At 41.4% G+C, this 20,509-nt stretch overlaps 1 protein-coding gene across 6 annotated transcripts in view; it reads right to left on the bottom strand.

Annotated features, from left to right (window-relative positions):
* TPX2 (TPX2 microtubule nucleation factor) overlaps window positions 1-20,509 on the bottom strand; it is a 109,618-nt gene that overhangs the window by 15,793 nt on the left and 73,316 nt on the right. For all 6 annotated transcript variants that reach the window (XM_053574139.1, XM_053574138.1, XM_053574140.1 and 3 more), the window contains 8 exons: window positions 20,337-20,458; window positions 19,530-19,681; window positions 17,525-17,696; window positions 16,127-16,268; window positions 15,287-15,503; window positions 3,190-3,285; window positions 1,094-1,270; window positions 319-465 (listed from right to left, as the gene is read on the bottom strand). In XM_053574139.1, coding sequence (XP_053430114.1) covers window positions 319-465; window positions 1,094-1,270; window positions 3,190-3,285; window positions 15,287-15,503; window positions 16,127-16,268; window positions 17,525-17,696; window positions 19,530-19,681; window positions 20,337-20,458 — 1,225 coding nt within the window. The remainder of the gene's footprint in view (window positions 1-318; window positions 466-1,093; window positions 1,271-3,189; window positions 3,286-15,286; window positions 15,504-16,126; window positions 16,269-17,524; window positions 17,697-19,529; window positions 19,682-20,336; window positions 20,459-20,509) is intronic.

The following is a 20,509-nucleotide window of genomic DNA, read 5'->3' as shown; positions in this document are numbered from 1 at the left end:
TTTGCCCTGAAGGCCAAATCTTGCAACCTTGTTTTTATACAGCCCTTGAATAAAGAATGATTTTACATTTTCAAAGAGATGAAAACAAATACATATACACACATACAAAATATGTGACAGAGACCATATGTAACTCATAAACCCTAAAATATTTATTACCTGGTCCTTTATAGAAAGAACATACTAACTCCTGACTTACAGCAAAAGCCCATGAAATAATCCAGCATGTTATCCCACATGATTTCAACGTTGCGGGTCTGCCTGTCTAACCAACTGAGCAAGCAATTAACATTTTTGGCTACTATCCCCATCCCCTACCTGGTGCTTCCAAATCTGCGCCTTCAGAGCACCTCTTTTGTCAGTCTCCAAGCAGAATGGCTCAACCTGGGTCACATTCTTTACCTTCTTCTCTGGCAGGTTAATAGTGTCAAAATGAGGCAAGGGAAGCGCCTTGAACGTGGACACCTAGTGGAAGAGGAAATAACAGATTTAACATAAAGGTGCCTCTAGCCCAAAACAGCAGCTGCTCCAAAATATTTGGATGACTGTGAAAAATGGGGAATGCCAATTAGCTTTCAAAGCAGAATGGTCTAGCAGAAAAGGAAATCTAGGCTTTCCTCCCTATATGTATATACTGTCAATAACTGGTAATGTGATCAGAGGCAAGCCACTTAACCTGCTTACTCCACTTATATTTTACAAGGTTCTTACAGAGATCAAAGGAATTCAGTGATTTTATAGTTTTGTTTTGTTTTTGAGACAGAGTCTCCCTTTGTCACGCTTGGTAGAGTGCCATGAGGTCATAGCTCACAGCAACCTCCAACTCTTGGGCTTAAGCAATTCTCTTGCCTCAGCCGCCCAAGTAGCAGGGACTATAGGGGCCCACCACAATGTCCAGCTATTTTTTCTTGCAATTCTCATTGCTGCTTTAGCTGGCCAGGGCCAGGTTCGAACCTGCCACCCTCGGAATATGGGGGCCAGCGCCCTACACACCGAGCCACAGGCACCGCCCAGTTAAAGGTACAATAGAAAAGATTATCTTTGAGGGCTCAAAGAGTAGTAGTATGCCATTTATAGAGATAGAAACACCTACCTCCCCTTTCTGTAGTTCTCTTATTTTCTTCTCCTTCTTTAACTGACGTTCTTTGTCTCGAGAATCAAAGGAGAAAGGGCATAACTCCACAGTTCTTGCCTCTGGGATTTGGGGCTTAAAAGGCACCCCATAATGTGGCACAGGTTGAGCTCTTACCACTACTGGTTCATCTTCTTCCTAAGTGAAAAATTGCAGTTTAGAAACAAAATCACTCTCTCCCACATCCTCAGAATGTGAAGTCAGAAGATATATGTGACAATAAATAAGGCAACTTGCTCAACTTTTTAGATGTTTTTTCTATCAAAGAATAATAATATCTATGTGATCTCCCATCTCACAGGAGTGAGACCCATGTGAAGGCATTTGGTTAAGCACTAACACAATTTTTTTTTTCTTTTTTTTTTGTAAGGAGGGACAGAGTCTGAAACTGTTCGCCTGGGTAGAGTGCTGTGGCCTCATAATTCATAGCAACCTCAAACTCTTGGGCTCAATCAACCCTCCTGCCTCAGCCTCCCAAGTAGCTAGGACTACAGGCACCACCAAAATGCCCAGCTAGTTTTTCTATTTTTATTTATTTATTTATTTATTTGAGACACAGTCTCACTATGTCGCCCTCAGTAGAGTGCCGTGCCATCACAGCTTACAGCAATCTAAAACTCTTGGGCTTAAGGGATTCTTTTGCCTCAGCCTCCTGAGTAGCTGGGACTACAGGCACCAACCTCAACGCCTGGATATTTTTTTGTTGCAGTTTGGCCTGGGCTGCGTTCAAACCCTCCACCCTTCGTGTATATGGCTGGCACCATAACCACTGCTATGGGCGCCAAGCCAGTTTTTTCTACTTTTAGTAGAGATAGGGTCTTGCTCTTGTTCATGCTAGTCTCACATTCCTGAGCTCAGAAAATACACTGCCTTGGCCCCCTAGACTGCTAGGATTACAGGCATAAGCCACCATGCCCACCTCCACAATTATTATTTTTTTAATTTTTATTTTTTTGACACACAGTCTTCCTTTGTTACCTTTGGTAGAGTGCTGCGGCATTACAGCTCACAGCACCCTCAATCTCTTGGGTTTAAGTGATTCTTTTGCCTCAGCCTCCTAAGTAGCTGGGACTACAGGCGCCCACCACAACACCCGGCTATTTTTAGAGACAGTGTCTCACTCTTGCTCAGGCTGGTGGAACCTGTGAGCTCAGGCAATCCACCCACCTCAGCCTCCCAGAGCGCTAGGATTATAGGCGTGAGCCACCATGTCCGGCCTCCCACAATTATATTTTTAAACAATATATAGTTTTTCATAGGAATGTTGTGAAAACTAATGAGTCAAGCAGTATGAATAAAATGAAAATCAGAAGACAGGTCTTAACCAAGTATATACCTCAGTCTCTTCTTTCACATAGCCTCTAGACGCTACTAAAACACGTGACTGGGACTTAATTATTGTCACACCCAGAATAGGAGCAAGTAAGTTGTTTGGGTTCAAGCTGGTTAACACAAGATTACTATGTATTTTAATTTCAAATGAATCTATAAAGGGGTACATGCCTAAGATCTGCTATAAAATTACTCTAACTCTGGATATTTATAAATAAAAGGGGAGATGTAATAAGAAACTAGCCTGATCAATGACAGTTTATGAATTACAACTCCATGAACCATCACCACACGGTCACTTTAGCAACTCTTGGGTTGCTGGAAATAGTATAAAGTAGACATAACTGCTTAGTATGAATTTTAGAAGTCCTTCACTGAATAGTGACATTATCTAAGGCAAAATAAAGCACAGAGCTTGGCAACTTTTGATCCATGTTACAAAGGTAATTTTCAATGCTACAGAAACATACAAGCCTCCAATACCTAACTTCTCCTCACTGTTTCCATAATTTGTAACCAGCTCTCACTGAGAGCCAAAAGATTCATTCTCTTACCAACTACTTTGTTCTTAGAGGAGCAAAAAGATGATTAAATGTTTACACTCATTCTTAAAGACAACTCCAGACGAGAGTAGTTACCTTTAAACTCCGTTAAATTTAAAAACTAGTAAATCTTAGACTGGCTATACAGAAGGAAAAAGAAACTCTCCACCCCTAGAGAATCACCTCATCTCCTTTGGTGGGTATCCGAATTCTGTTCTTCAGTGCAAAAGCGGGTGACTTGGGGACAGTGATTGGAAGTACCTTCTTTTCAGGAACACCCTGGAAGAATTAAGTAACTCAATTATACATCCTAGAACAATTTCCAGTAGGCTGTATAAGATGATTAAATTCCTTTCTCAAAGAAAAGTACATGTATTGGGAATGAAAAAAAGGCTACTATTTATATGTTAGTATGTTGTTCACCTAAGACAAAGGCATATATGGTATATGGTAACATACCAAAAATGGGTTCTCATGACAGAAGAACAGAAAACAATAAGGAGGTAGGTAGAGTTGAATATTCAATAAAAATATGATTCACCAAAAAATCTTTTATTTTCTTCCCTTTTTAAAGACTGCATCTTTTTCTGCCTAGGTTGGATTATAATACAACCTCAAACTCCCAGGCTCAAGCAATCCTTCTGCCTCAGCCTCCTGTGTAGTGGGACTTTAGGTTTGTGCCACCTTGTCCAGCTAATTATTATTTTTTGTTGTTGTTGACAGTCTCATTCTGTTACCCTGGCTAGGCATCATCATAGCTCACAGCAACCTCTAATTTCTGGGCTAACACTATCCTCCTGTCTTGGCCTTATGAGTAGCTGGGACTATAGGCACATACCATGACACTCAGCTAATTTTTCTATTTTCAGTAGAGATGGGGTTTTGCTCTTAGTCTGGCTGGTCTCAAATTCCCAAGTTCAAAGAATCCTCTTGCCTTAGCCTCCCAGAGTGCTAGGATTACAGGCACGAGCCATCACACTCAGCCAAAACAAGATCTTTTATACACATAAGACTGAGTATACCAGTATCGGCATGTGTGAAAAAAAGTCAGCACTCACATATAGCTGAGTAAAAATATAAATTGTTTTACCATTTTGGGAATTATCTATTAAATTTCTAAATGGTCATGATTTCACTCAATATTACATTTCTAGTATTTGGTCTCATTTAGTTTAGTTTTGTTTTGAGGTATATGTTCAAAACAACATTTTTCAAAAAGAGTAAAAAATTACAAAGAACTCAATTATCTAGCAAGAAAGGACAGATTAGGCTGGGCACCTGTGGGTCAAGCGGCTAAGGTGCCAGCCAACATACACCTGAGCTGGTAGGTTCGAATCCAGCCTGGACCGGCCAAACAACAATGACGGCTGCAACCAAAAAATAGCCGGGCATTTTGGCAGGCACCTGTAATCCCAGCTACTTGGGAGATGGAGGCAAGAGCATCTTGAGAAGGCTTGAGCCCAGGAGTTGGAGGTTGCTGTGAGCTGTGATGCCATGGCACTCTACCCAGGGTGACAGCTTGAGGCTCTGTCTCAAAAAAAAAAAAAGAAAGGATTAAATCCTTTGTCACATCATGGTACATTCATAATAAAATAATATACAGCCATCAAAAATAATAAATCTTCATTACTGAGATAAAACAGTGTTCATAATAAGGGAGGGAGTTGCTAAAACGAGAATATCCATTTTTGTGTTTTTTAAATGTACATATAATTAATCTAAGCATGGAAAATAAAAGGAATACCAAACTGTTAACTCTCATTATCTCCTTGAGGGTACATTAAGTGAGGAATTTAGTTTTCTGTATTCCATAATACTAATTCATTAAACTACTCTGAAGATTTTCCCTTATTGATTTCAAAACATCGTTAACATTTCAAAGCATTGTGGAATGAATTACATGTATCATATGGTACACATAATTTAATACATTTTAGAAAGTTGTTCCATAACCATTTTTCATTCCAACAGAATTTATACTCTGTCACAAATCTAGCAACTAATCCTAAAAGCAAAATAGTATCTCTTGGGCTGTTGTTCTGAAAGAAGTGTATGGCCAGATTAATTTAAAAAAACAAACCTGAGGGCGGCGCCTGTGGCTCAGTGGGTAAGGGTGCTGGCCCCATATATGGAGGGTGGCAGGGTCAATCCCAGCCCCAGCCAAACTGCAACAAAAAAAAAATAGCCAGCGGTTCTGGCGAGCACCTATAGTCCTAGCTACTCGGGAGGCCGAGGCAAGAGAATCACCTAAGCCCAGGAGGTGGAGGTTGCTGTGAGCTGTGACACCATAGCACTCTACCGAGGGTGATAAAGTGAAATTCTGTCTCTTAAAAAAAAAAAAAAGAAAAGAAACAAACCTGAGACTACTCTTTATTTGTTACATTTGCATCCACACCCTGCCTACTCAGCTCTCCATTCCGCTCCTCTCTACTCTTCACTCCGTACCACAGGTCCACATCACCTACTCTTGCCTGTTCCATTCCACTAATCTCCTAATAGTCTTTTAGTTGCTCATTTCATTCTTCCAATATCTTGTGTATATAGTTAGACTTATTTTTCTAAAACACATCTAACTACATTACTTCCTGACTTATAATTCTTTAATGGCTCCTAGTACATACCTACAAGAAAACAAATTCCTTGGCACGAAATACAAGGTGCTTCATAATCCAGTACCCTGCCTGACTCTCCAGCCTTATTTCCCATTCCTGCTTGCAAAATCATCTTCCAAACACAGTGAACTGCTGGCCAATCCCCAGACATACCCCTGGGTTCTAATATCAATGCCTTTACTTATGCTATCTGTCTGAAATTCCCCGCTGCTTAAAAGCACCCAACTCTTGGGCAGCGCCTGTGGCTCAGTGAGTAGGGCGCCAGCCCCATGTACCAAGGGTGGCGGGTTCAAACCTGGCCCCAGCCAAACTGCAACAAAAAAATAGCCGGGTGTTGTGGCGGGCACCTGTAGTCCCAGCTACTTGGGAGGCTGAGGCAAGAGAATTGCCTAAGCCCAAGAGCTGGAGGTTGCTGCTGTGAGCTCTGAGGCCATGGCACTCTACTGAGGGTGACAAAATGAGACTCTGTCTCTAAAAAAATAAAAAAAAATTTAAAAAAAGCACCAACTCTTCTTTTGAAACCTCCACTGAAGCATCTGTTTGTTTTGTTATAAAAAACAACACTCTGTTGTTCACTCACTGTTGCCCAGGCAAGAGCACTGTGAAAATCAGCTTAGCTTGGCTTTTAACCTTCCTAATGCCACAACCCTTTAATACAGTTCCTCATGCTGTGGTGACCCCCAACCATAAAATTATTTTCATCACTACAACATGAGGAACTGTATTAAAGGGTCATGGATTTAGGAAGTTGAGAACCACTGGCTTAGCTCATGGCAAACTCAAACTCCTGGGTTCAAGCTATCCTCCTGTCTTAGCCTCCCACATAGCTGGGACTACAGACACCTGCTATAGACCAGACTAATTTTTTTAGTTTACAGTAGAGGCAGGGTCTTGCTCTTGGTCAGGCTGGTCTAAAAATCCTGAGCTCAAGGGATCCTGCTGCCTTGGCCTCCCAGAGTGCTGGGATTGTAGGTGTGAACCACCAGCATGCCCAGCCTATAAATATAAAGGCTTTCAGTAGATCCCTCCACCTTCCCTATAGATAGTTCTATCACAATCCATACAAAAGCTCATAACATTTATTTATTTAGATATTCATCTCCCCTGCTAGCCTATGAATGCTTGAAGGTAGGGACGATTATATTCTACCAATCCCTAGTGCCTAAATATAGATCTTGGCAAGTACAAGGCATTCAGTAAATGTTGAATGAATGCAGTCAGAATGAATGAACACATTAGTAACAGAATTTATACCTTGGACTCTAAGAGAATACCTTGGGAGACTTCTCCTTAATCCCAACAATGCTGCAACTGCTCCAAACATGTTTGGAATGTCTTTCTTGGAGTGGCTTTCAAAGCCACTTTTTGGACCATGCAAGACAGTTGCTCAATCCTTACTTTTAATTTAACTGAACTGTTTCCACCTCTATTATCTTGGACTACTCAGAAGTTTTAGTTCCAAATAACTTTAGATTAGCTTCTAAAAGTAAATTAATGTTTAAAATACATATGAAGATTTGTCATTATTAAAAAGATCCCAAAAACTATCTCAGGATCCAAGAGAAGTTGTTTTTCCAAAATGCTTTATACAGTACTACGATCACTGGAATGGATTTATAGCATCTCTCAAGGTAAACCCTGTGAAGGAAATTCTGTGAGATTTCTTACATTTACTAAAGAACACTAGAATCACTAGTACAGTGAGATCCAATACAACTGACCCTGTAATCAGAGAGAGGGACAAATGTCTAAGAAATGGGTTATCAACTGATGCTTACTATAAAACTGCAACAACAAAAATCTGCTGTTCTATAACATCCTGAACAAGTGGACAACCAGCATCTGGCTTGAATACACGAGAGGCAAGTAGAAGCAGGAGAAAGAATGAACAAAGAGCCAGGAGTCTGTTCTAGCCTCCCTCTGCTTCTAATCTGTATAGCCTGGTAACATCAGATCACTTTCTAGGCCTCAGAGGTTTGTTTTGTTTTTTCATAAAACAAAGAAATTGAAATAACCCATTTAATTCTAAAATAATGCCACTTGCCTTACTTTTCCCTTCTCTCTCTATCCACCCGGCAGAGAAATCTGCATTTTTAAAGGAGGAGCAATGGAAAGCTCTCATAATGGAGAGACTTATGAGTGGGATCAATCCTCATAATTAGTTGGGGGAGAGGAAAAGATGATTTATGAAAATCATTTTACAAGCAACTATCTACCCATACCCCATTCTCCACTGCAATCAAAGCTAACCGGGTGCTCAAGTAGAAATAATGAGAAGAAAACTGGGATTCCCGAAACAGAGAAGTCCTCTTGTTTTGCTATCTTAAGTTTTTAAAATTTAAGCTTTTGAGGGCTGGAATATTGCCAATTTATATTCCTTTGCCTTCTCCACAGCACCTACAAGGTCATCTGATAATAACCATTCAATGAACATGCATTGGCTAACATTATCGTATTTATTGTTTACACGTCTACCTGCACTACCAGACTGTGAAAGCTTTGAGAACAAGGACAGTATATATATATTTTTTTTTTTTGTAGAGACAAGAGTCTCACTTTACCGCCTTCAGTAGAGTGCCATGATGTCACAGGACTCACAGCAAACTCTAGCTCTTGGGCTTCAGCAATTCTCCTGCCTCAGCCACCCGAGCAGCTGGGACTACAGGCGCCCGCCACAACGCCCGGCTATTTTTTGGTTGCAGTTCAGCCGGGGCTGGGTTTGAACCCGCCACCCTCAGCATATGGGGCCAGTGCCCTTACTCACTGAGTCACAGGCGCCACCCACAAGGGCAGTATCTTATTCCATCTTTGAATTCCCAGTGTCTAACACAGGCTAGAAACACAGGATGATGCATTTCAGCTTATACTATCACTCCCTCGGTTATGCAGCATTGGAGTGCCTGTGCTTGGGCAGTCACTATGTTAAGTGCTGGCGATGCAGCATGAATAATATAGATATACACAGTCCTTGCTCTCAAGGAATTCACGTTCTAGTGGAGGAAAGAGATAACGAATAAGTAACAAATCAAATACTTCCAAATTTTCACAGGTGCTCTAAAGAAACCCAGCAGAATGTGGCATTAAATATGAGTGGGAGAAGCTCCCTCAATGAGGAATTTGGAGAAGGTATCTCTAAGGAGGTGGTATGTGGTTAGAACTGGGCAATGCCAGTGGACAGATGATGCATTTAGGAAAAGTAGTCGGGATAGAGATGGGGACGGGGAGGTGAACACTTATCCCTAAGGCAGGCTATGCCCCAAAGTGCCCTGGGACAAGCTCTCAGGCAGTTAGGAAATAACTGCAAAGCAGTAATATCTCAGGAAGTATGCAAAAAACCCACAAAATAAAACAAAAAACAAACTTTGCTGGTCTCCCCAAGTCATCCCTAAAATTGCTACTAAAATCACTCACTGCCCTCACTGACAACACATCCAATTCCGTGGTACCCAAGCTTCCCACCATTAGATATTGGCCCCAAGTGCACATTTTATATTTCATGCTCAAGGCTTTCATCACTCAACCCCTGCCTTAGGGCCCACTCTGCCCCAACCCCATCTCCCATCAGACCTACTGTCTGCTTGACACTGATCAACCACAGTGGAATGGCATAAGAAACAACATAAAGATACAAGGAAAAAGAGCTTCATCGTGGGGGTGGGGTGGGGGAGACAGATGGGAAATGACGATGAGCTGCAGTAGGGTTCCAGGGAGGTGCGCTCTTCAGTTCCATTATCATACTCCAATACTAGAAGTCCAAAGACCTACTCTTAATTATGCCACCAACTTTGAAAAATGTCTCTATGGGCAAGCCTCTTTCTGAAAAATGAAGAGGGTAGAATACATCTAACATCTCCTTCTATGCTTTGCTTCTCTAGAAACCCAGAGTTAAAGTAAAATCACTAGAAATTGTAGTAAGGCAGGCTGCGAACAGTCAGTGTCAAACTAAAAAACTTGATTTGCCATAGTAAACAATAACAATAAGTATTGTGGGGTAGAATAATATAGTTTTAAAGAGATAATGGACTAAACTCTGGTTCGGCATACTAGACATGTCTTAGTGTTTGTTTCCTTGTCTAAAAACAGGGATAAGAATAGACCCTACCTTTTAAAAGCTGCCATGTGAAATAAATAATCTACATAAAGCACTCAGGACAATGTAAACACTCAATAAAATGTCAATTATGACTATAAACACCACCACTGCTTTGTGTCAGGCTCCATACTAAGTTCCCCTATGATACACCCAACAAATCTAAATTGTTTATGTAACAAGAGCCCCAGAGAAGGCCAGAGCCCCACAGGAGGGGGGCATCTGTAGTTCAGTGGGTAGGGCGCTGGCCACATACACCGAGGCTGGAGGGTTCGAACTCAGCCCAGCCCTGCTAAAACAATTACAACTGCAACAAAAAATAGCTGGGTGTGGTGGTGGGCACCTGTAGCCCCAGCTACTTGGGAGGCTGAAGCAAGAGAATCACTTAAGCCCAAGAGTTTGAGGTTACTGTGAGCTGCGATGCCGTGGCACTCAACCAAGGGCGACATAGTAAGACTCTGTCTCAAAATAAATAAATAAAATAATAATAATAAAATTACTTTATGTTACCAAGTGAGTTGATTTTAAAAGTGTATGAGGTTGGCCAGGCACATGGTGTGTGCCTGTAATACCAGCACTTTGAGAAGCCAAGGCAAGAAGACTACTTGAGGCCAGGCATTTGGGCCAGCTGTGGAAACACAGCAAGACCCTATCTCTACAAAATAATTATTATTTTTTTTAAATTAGCCAGGCCTAGTGAAACACAGGTCTAGGCTTGAGCCCAACAGCTAGAGATTACAGTGAGCTATGATCACACCCCTGCATTTCAGCGTAAGCAACAGAGGATGCCTTTCTCAAAAAAAAAAAATATATATATATAAATATACACACACACACATACACATATACATATATACAGAGGATACCCCCAAAATACAAGCTCATTTTAAGAAAGGAAAAAATTGCGTTAAAACTGTAAAACTCTAATATATACCAATAACATTTATCTTATATCTCTTGTAATTACAGAAGTAAAATGTAACTTGAGAATTACAGTTTTAATGTAGTCTTTTCCTTTCTTAAAATGTGTACACACTTTTTAGCACCCTCTGTGTGTTTGTGTGTGTGTGTGTGTATACATGTAAAGTCAGTATCGATACAAGAAAATTAAGAGTCAGGTGGCGCCTGGGGCTCAGTGGGTAGGACGCCGGCCCCATATACCAAGGATGGTGGGTTCAAACCTGGCCCCGGCCAAATTGCAACAAAAAAAATAGCCGGGCACCTGTAGTTCCAGCTACTCGGGAGGCTGAGGCAAGAGAACCACTAAAGCCTAGGAGTTGGAGGTGGCTGTGAGCTGGGCCACGGCACTCTACCGAGGGCAATAAAGTGAAACTCTGTCTCTAAATTAAAAAATAATAATAATAAATAAAACAAAATAAAAAGAAAATTGAGAGGATGGTACATTAATTTTTTTAAAAACACCAAAAATTGTAGGAGGGAGAAAAAGTCAGGAGCTTGAAGAAAAAGGTGTTATTAAAAGCAAGATGCCGGCTAGGCATGGTGGCTCACACCTGTAATCCTAGCACTCTGGGTGGCTGAGGCAGGCAGATTGCTTGAGCTCAGGAGTTCCAGACCAGCATGAGTAAGAGTGTGATCCTGTCTCTACTAAACAAAAAAAAAAAAAAGAAAGAAAGAAAGAAAAACTAGTCAGGTATGGCATGCACGCCAATAGTCCCAGCTACTACCCTGTTTTCCCGAAAATAAGACAGTGTCTTATATTAAGGTGTGCTCCCAAAGATGTGCTAGGTCTTATTTTCAGGGGACGTCTTATCTTTCCTGTGAGTAGGTCTTATTTTCGGGGAAACAGGGTAGAAAGGCTACAATAAGAAGATCATTTGAGCCCAAGAATTTCGGGTTGCTATGAGCTATGATGCCATGGCACCCTACCTAGGGCAACAGAGTGAGACTCTGTCTCAAAAAATAAATAAAAATAAAAGCAAGATGCCAAAAGAATGTTACGGAAGCCTTGAGGAAATCATTTCTTTTTTATGGGCCTCTTTTGTGTAAAACAAAACACTGATCCCTTTCTGACTCTAGGATTCTGAGGTTTGCATATAAAGGACATTTCCTGTGTTGTATTCAGAACACTGTTTCTTCAGTGAGTAAAGAATGACAAAGAAGGTACAGCTCTTGGTGACTAATCACTTGGGTGGGGGAAAGGTTCTTAAAAGTTTGCTGTAACAAAAAAAAAAAAAGTTTGCTGTAACTGAGTTTGGCATATAGTACATGTGTATCACAGTAAAGTAAGAAAAAGAGTACTGTGAATAGAAAGGTCTCAGAGAGAGCAAAACATATCTCAATTAAAAGAGTATTGTATGGGAGTAGTACCATTTCTAAGCATAATCATGACTTTTGTAAAGGCTAGAAAATATAATTTCAGGTTGCTTCTGACTTTGTGCTAAGAAAACAGAAAATCCAAACTAGGTACTCAGTTGAAGGTAATGTTATTGATCTACCATTTTACCTAAAACAATGGTGACTCTTTAACCTAGGTCTTCAACCCCTAGGCCAAGGACTGTGGCCTGTTAGGAATTGGGCCGCACAGCAGGAAGTGAGTGAGTGAGGCTTCATCTGCACTTACAGACGCTCCCCATTGCTTGTTTCACCACTTGCTCTACTTTCTGTCAGATCCCACCCCCACCCCCAATACCGCTCTATTTGAGAAAAAATTATCTTCCATGAAACTGGTCCCTAGTGCCAAAAAAAGTTGGGGACCACCATTCTAAAATAAGCAAAAAGAGAAATGACAGGGGGTGGGTGTAATGGCTCATGCCCATAATCTTAGTACTTTGGGAGGCTAAGGCAGGAAGATTCACTTGAAGCCAAGTATTTGAGACCAGCCTGAGCAAGAGACTCCATCTCTACAAAAAATAGAAAACTTAGCTGGGCATGGTGGCATAAGCATGTAGTCCCAACTACTTGGGAGGCTCAGGCAGGAGGATCACTCAAGCTGAGGAGTTTGAGGTTGCAAGTGAGCTATGATGACACCACTGCACTCTATCCTAGGAGATAGAGCAAGACCTTGTCTTAAAAAAAATAAATAAATAAAAATAGGCTCGGCACCCGTGGCACAGTGGTTTACAGCGCTAGACACATACACAGAGGGTGGAGGGTTGGAACGCGGCCCAGACCAGCTAAACAATTGCAACAAAAAAATAGCCAGGCATGGGCAGCACCTGTGGCTCAGTGGGTCGGGCGCCAGCCCCATGTACTGAGGGTGGCGGGTTCAAACCCGGCCCCAGCCAAAATAACAAAAAAATAGCCCAGCGTTGTGGCAGGCACCTATAGTCCCAGCACTTGGGAGGCTGAGACAAGAGAATCACCTAAGCCCAGGAGCTGGAGGTTGCTGTGAGTTGTGATGCCTGGCACCCTACCAAGGGCGACCAAAAAAAAAAAAAGGCCAGGTATTGGGCGGCACCTGGGGCTCAGTGAATAGGGCGCAAGGGTGCCAGGTTCCAAGGGTGGCAGGTTCAAACCTGGCCCTGGCCAAACTGCAACAACAACAAAAATAGCCAGGTGTTGTGGCAGGCGCCTATAATCCTGGCTACTCAGGAGGCTGAGGCAAGAGAATCGCCTAAGCCCAAGAGTTGGAGGTTGCTGTGAGCTTTGAAAGCTTTGATGTCACAGTACTCTACTGAGGACAACAAAGTGAGACTCTGTCTGTAAAAAAAAAAACAAAACAAATAGCCAGGCATTGTGGTGGGTGCCTGTAGTCCCAGCTACTTGGGAGGCTGAGGCAAGAGAATTGCTTAAGCCCAGAGCTGGAGGTTGCTGTGAGCTGTGACGCCACAGGACTCTAACGAGGGCAACATAGTGAGACTCTGTGTCAAAACAATAAATAAATAAATAAAAATAAAAATAAAAAAGATAGGAAAACAGAGTTCTTCTAGTGTTAATCTGGACATGAGTCAATCCAAATCAGGGGGTTGGTGGGGATGACGGCGTGTTCCCTATTGGCACAGAAATTTATCTAAGAACCACTTTCGCACTTATGCAGGTGTTTTAACTCCATTACTTAGTCTTTTTTTTTTTTTTTTTTTGAGATAGAGTTTCAAGCTGTCTCCCTGGTTAGAGTGCTGTGGCGTCACAGCTTACAGCAACCTCCAACTCTTGGGCTTAAGCAATTCTCTTGCCTCAGCTTCCCAAGTAGCTGGGACTACAGGCGCCCACCACAACACCCAGCAATTTTTTTTTTTTGGTTGTAGTTGTCAACATTGTTGTTTGGTGGACCCAGGCTGAATTTGAACCTGACAGCTCCAGTGTATGTGACTGGCGCCCTAGCCACTTAAGCTACAGGTGCCGAGCCTCCATTACTTATTCTTTGACAAGGCAGTGCTTCCTGATTGCTTATTTTCTCTAAATTTGTGGTTGTGAGCCTACCATCAAGCTGTAAATCACTGCTCTAATCTAGTTTCTAGCTGTTATTTTTTTAATTATTATTTTTTATTAAATCATAACTTTGTACATTGATACGTTTATGGGGTTCAGTGTACTGCTCTGATATACAATGTGAAATGCTTACATTGAACTAAGTAACACATCCATCACAATTATACTCATTTCTTAATAGATTTGAAATGTACCATTGCATCATTCACATTAGGTGAGGTCCCCTAAATACCCTCCTTCCTCCCATATCCTCCCTTCCCTCTTCCTTTCTACTTTTCCAGTTGTTCTTGATAAACTTCTTTTTTCCAGCTTATGTGACCCACTAACAGTTCCTAATAGATATTCCATGTTTTCCAATTTTAGCCTTGTGTTCATGTTACTCCCACTGCCTGAGAAATGCTCTGCCACCCCATTTCATTTGCACTTCAAGTCCAGATTTATCATATAGCAAAGAGGCAATATAACAAAATATTAAGATCACATGGGTGGTGCCTGTGGCTCAAAGGGGTAGGGCGCCAGCCCCCTATGCCAGAGGTGGTGAGTTCAAACCCAGACCTGGCCAAAAACTGCAAAATTAAAAATAAACAAAAAAACAAAAAAAAAAAAACATAAGAAAAAAAAAAAGTTAAGATCACAGATTCTGGAGCCAGAATGCCTGAATTCTCATCCCTATTCCATGCTGTATTAGCTGAGTGCTCTAGGATTACTACATAACCTCTCTGTGCCTCAATTACCCCACCTGAAATAGGTGATAATTAAAGTAACCCATGTGAAGGGACTGTTGTCCAAAACAATAAACTAATAATATGTAAAGGACTGAGAGTAGCACCTGGCAAATAGTAAAAATGTCAGGTATTATGATAACCACAACTACTACCACACATTGTTATGGTTCAGGTCCTGCTACCTTCTCCACAAAGCACTACCTGAACCTTCTTTCTGGAAGAAATCATTCTCTCCTCTAAACTCCTATATTGCTTTTAACTATCATCTCTCTTATAGAACACTTCTGTCCATTTTACATTATTCACACATGTTGTTTCCCACACCAGACTTTAAGTTGCCTAAGAACACTTCTGATATGATGCCCTGCTCACAGTATCTACTCAGACATTCCTGTGAATTGGTGGATATTAGGTAATGAGCAAGGACACTTCTACCAATATATAGAACCCTCAACTATTCTTACCACAACATCTTCCAAAATCTTAGTAGGGCAAGGTCTGGAATGAAATTCAAAGTGTTCATCGTCTGATTTCTTCTTTGACTCTCGCTCTTGGATTCTTTTCTCAATTTCCAAATCAAAGCCAATAGGCTGAGTGGGTGGTTTCACGGGTGGTTTCTTGGGTAAGATGGGCCCACCCTTAAGAATTCTGGGATCAAGTTCTCGTGCTTTGAATTTGTATCTGTAAAGTGAGAATTTAAATGACAACCACAAAACAATTTAAATAAAATGAAAACTACACAAAGTGGGCCAAAACCAAAAAATAATCATTATGCACAATAAAATTTCAATTCTCTCCATAGCCATTCGTTGTCTTCACCTAGAGAACAAAGAACAAAGAACTGAGACAGTTCTAACACTCCACTGCTTTAAAGGCTGGGGCGTTTCTTCACAGAGGAGGCTCCCTCTCCTTAAAAATAACATAAAAATGAACAGAAGAATATAGGACTCTAATGCTAAGTTCCCATTTCCTCCACTGAGTATAGCTATAATAATCCCTTGTGTAGCCATAAAAGAGTGGGATCTACCTAACCTAACCTGAGAGGGTATTCCTTAATTGGAATTTAAGGAAGTCCTACCACTCCAACCTCTGCATTAAATTTTTACCAGTTTACACTCCAGGATATCGCCATATTCCCACCTTAGTCTTTTAATCACAGAGTTAGGGACACAGCCTACAGAGCCTATTTCTCAAACATGATAAATTTTCATGGAAAAAAAATATTAACTGTTTTCCTTATAGAACTGAGAAGCAAATAGGGAGGTTTTTGGAACTCTTCCTTGGATGCTGCCAGTAGGACTTACTGTTGCAGTTTCTCAAGCTCCTCAGCCTCCTGATCTGCAGCACTTTTGTAGGTCACAGGCCTTGTGCGCTGTTTGGTTTGCAGTACAGGAGTCTGTGGGTCTCTGGAGATCTGGGCCACAGAAGATTTGGAAGGTAACAGGCCTGTAAACCAAGATGACACACATTTACCTAGTTCCTTAAGGTCCAGTTTACTTGACAAGTGATGACTCAACTAGGAAGCCCAAAAATGAATAAACAAAAACCATGGAGTAGTGGGCCCTCAAAACTTAGCTCAGCTCACATCTGTCAGTCTAACACACATTCAGTCCCTTCTTCTCCATCACTCTTTACTGAGGAGTATGACTAAGGTGATAGCCTTAGTAAACTCTGCTCTCATCTTCTGAACTTAAAACCCATTTATGGGTTTTAAAATCATTACACAGGCTTGTCCTTTCTTTTAACAATGCCAATTATTTCTCACAACTTCTATGTATGCCTAAAAAAATTAAAAATCAGCCCCACTCCCCAGATCCAGGGGTGGGGCCAGGCAAATACATAAGAAAAATGATGCCAACTATTTCCCTTATTATTGACAAATAAGATTCTTGCTCATTTCAGCTCTAAGATTAAGGCCTTTCTAAAGTCCAAGTAATAATCGCCAATTTCATAAATTTTCTACAAGCATTTATACCAAAAGCATCAAGACCATCTCCTTCAGAAAATCACATAGAAGCCAGGAACGGTGGCTCACACATTTAATCCTAGCACTTTGGGAGGCTGGGGCAGGAGGATCACTTCAGCCCAAGAATTTTTTTTTTTTTTTTTTTTTTTGAGACAGAGCCTCAATCTGTTGCCCTGGATAGAGTGATGTGGAATCAAAGCTCATAACAACCTCAAACTCCTGGACTCAAGCAATTCTCCTGCCTCTGCCTCCCAAGTAGCTGGGACTACAGGTGCCCACCACAAACGCCTGGCTATTTTTTGGTTGCAGCCATCATTGTTGTTTGGCAGGCCTAGGCTGGATTCAAACCTGTCAGCTCAGGTGTATGTGGCTGGCACCTTAGCCGCTTGAGCCACGGGCGCTGAGCCTCAACAAGAATTTGAGACCAGCCTGAGCAAAATAGCAAGCAAGACTCCATTTTTAAAAAATAAAATTTTTTTAATTAGCCAGGTATAGTGGCATGTGCCTGAAGTCCCAGATACTTGAGAGGCTGAGATAGTAAGATTCCCTTGAACCCAGGAGCTTCAGGTTGCAGTGAGCTATGATGAAGCCACTGTACTCTAGGTAGGCAACAGTGCAAGATACTATCTCAAAAAATAAAAAAGATCTCCACTAAAGACAAATTTGTACCTAAGATGCAGACAAAGGGAATTCTAGAGGAGGCTCTATCCAGCTATGATAAGGATAGGAAACTTACTAATATCGTCCTTCTTGCTTCTCAAATGGTATCTGTTAGGGGTTTGTTTATGGAAGGCTTCAACCTGCTGCGCAAGGGGCACATATGTAGAAGCTGTTTCATCAAATGCTCTTTTCTTTCCCTGGGACAAGTTGAAAGGCTTAATAATGGTACATCCCTTAGTCACTCGGGCCTGTAAAGAGAAAAGTTGTTCCCCAAATGAAGGATTGAAGAGCTAAGATTTGCCACAAGCCATTCATTCAGCACAAAGGATCAAAAGAAAAAAGTCCTGTGTAAAGCCAAGATCATTACTCTGAAGTTTGTCAGTCCTTGAGCAAGGACTATAACTAGTCTATTCCTATCTTTAAAAAAAAAAAAGAAAGAAAAGAAAAAAAGAGAAGAAAGGATCTAGCACTTTACAAATTATCTCTTCCATAGTAGTAAATAGGCAATTCTTCCCCCAAGTATGCCAGTGTTTTGAAGAATCCAAAGCAAGCTATCTTAAAATTCAAAGGCAAAAATCTGCAAAGACATCCCACCCTCTACACCATTAACAAAAAATTATTTAAGCTTCTGGGTCTATATCCAATCAGTTTGCCGCCTAAATCAGCAAAATCTCCCTATACATTTCCTCAAACTGAATGATGAAGAAGCCTACTACCTGGATCACTAATTTTGATAAAACTGTGGTATCTTATTGGAATCAAAACTCTTCAAGGACCTGTATCTCAAAGGAGGAAGCACAACCTCAGAGTTTAAAAGTGTAAAGGGCTGACTTTAAAAAATGGTGATTCTGGGAGTGGGGGTGGGTTGAAGAGGGAGGGTTAGTAGGGGGACCACACCTATGGAGCACATTGCAAGTACAAGTTGGATCTATCAGGTGTAGAACACAAATGTCTTAATGCTGTAATTGGGTAAATGAGGTGAAGGCTATGTTGATTAGTAGGATATAAGCACTCCAATTTATACAAATAATCAACACATTGAATCCCATAATGGCATAAATGTATTTATGATTTAGGTACAAATGACTTAAAAAAAAAAAAAATAACCATTACTATTTAAAAAAAAAAAAAAAAATGATGATGCTAGCCAGGCATGGTGGCTCATACACATAATCCCAGCACTTGGGAGGCTGAGGTGGGTCGATTGCCTGAGCTCACAAGTTAGAAACTAGCCTGAGCAAGGGTGAGACCCTGTCTCTAAAAAATAGCCAGGCGTTGTGGTGGGTGCCTGTAGTCCCAGCTACTTGGGAGGCTGAGGCAAGAGGATCACTTGAACCCAAGAGTTTGAAGTTGCTGTGACCTAAGACGCCATGGCACTCTACCGAGGGTGACCAAGTGAGACTTTGTCTTCAAAAAATAAAACAAAATAAAATAAAGATGATGCTGACTACAAATGCAAGAAGAGATTAAGTGCTAGAATTTCTACTCAGGATTGCTATTGCTTTTGTTGGTGCTCCAATAACAAAACCGCTCAGGCGCAGTGGCTCACGTTTGTAATCCTAGCACTCTGGAAGGCCAAGTTGGGTGGATCTTGAGCTCACTTCAAGAACAGCCTGAAAGAGCCAGACCCCCGTCTCTAAAAATAGCCAGGCACTGGGGCGGGCGCCTGTAGTCCCAGCTACTTGGAAAACTGAGGCAAGAGAATCACTTTAGCCCAAGAGTTTGAGGTTGCTGTGAGCTGTGACGCCAAAGCACTCTACCGAGGGTGACATAGTAAGACTCTGTCTCAAACAAACAAACAAACAAACAAACCAAAACTGCTCAGGATTTGAGTGGTCTGTCCCAACCCCATTTTTCCCACAAGCCCTGTACAGTCTCAATTCATTTCTCACAGCAACTTGGTAAGATGGTTCCCAAAAAAATAAAAGTGACTTGTCCAAGATCACATAGCTAACAAGGGCAAAGTGGAGAATTAGATCTATCTTAATTCAAAATATAAGCTTCTCTCCATTGTATTATTAAGCTACACTTGAAATCCCCTGAATTACTAACAGGACTCCTCATTTAGTCCATTAACTTACAGGAGATGAAGGATGTTTTCGAAGTTCAGAAGTAAAGTCCACTTCCTTATACTCTTCTTGGTTCTTAGGATGTTGTTTAATGCGCTCATCTGTGTGGAAGTGGAAGTCAATTGATTTGGTTACCTGGCTCACTGATTTCTTCACAGGTTGCCCTGATGAAAAGAGTAAAACACACAGATAACATTAAGAATAAGGATCGGGCAGCGCCTGTGGCTCAGTCAGTAGGGCGCTGGACCCAACCAAGGGTGGCAGGTTCGAACCCAGCCCCGGCCAAACTGCAACAAAAAAATAGCTGGGCACTTTGGCGGGCACCTGTAGTCTCAGCTACGCAGGAGGCTAAGACAAGAGAATCACCTAAGCCCAAGAGCTGGAGGTTGCTGTGAGCTGTGATGCCATAGTGCTCTACCAAGCGTGACAGACTAAGACTGTCTCTAAAAAACAAACAAACAAAAAAAACAATGACAATTGCAACAAAAAATAGTTCGGTGTTGTGGCGGGCACCTGTGGTCCCCATTACTTGGGAGGCTGAGGCAAGAGAATCAATCACCTAAGCCCAGGAATTGGAAGTTGCTGTGAGCTGTGACGCCAAAGTGAGACTCTGTCTGAAGAAAAAAAAGTTCTAGGGAACAATCATTGGGATATAGATGGAACCCATATACAGCCTTCTAAGTAACATATCTTTTTATGCTTACTACTATGAATGCCTTTATTTTTTGCTTTAGAGATCTCAAAAAAAAAAAAAAAAAACCCTACCAAGATTACAAGAAACACCCCTCATAAAATGGATTCAACCAAAGCCAAGCTGACCTGCTCCTGCAAGAGCAAATTTCTTGAATTCTTCATTCTTTCTCCGCATCTCCATCACCGCCTGCTGCATCTTCATTCTCTTCTCCAAGTCTTGCTCCTCAGTACTTTTCAGAATCTTCTGCCTAAAAGGCAAAAACAGCAAAGGAGACAAGAAAAGAGAGGAGAAAAGGGGT

Source organism: Nycticebus coucang, chromosome 21 (assembly GCF_027406575.1).
Source record: "Nycticebus coucang isolate mNycCou1 chromosome 21, mNycCou1.pri, whole genome shotgun sequence".
NCBI classification, from domain to species: Eukaryota; Metazoa; Chordata; class Mammalia; order Primates; family Lorisidae; genus Nycticebus; species Nycticebus coucang.
This window is presented reverse-complemented; position numbering and strand designations above follow the sequence as displayed.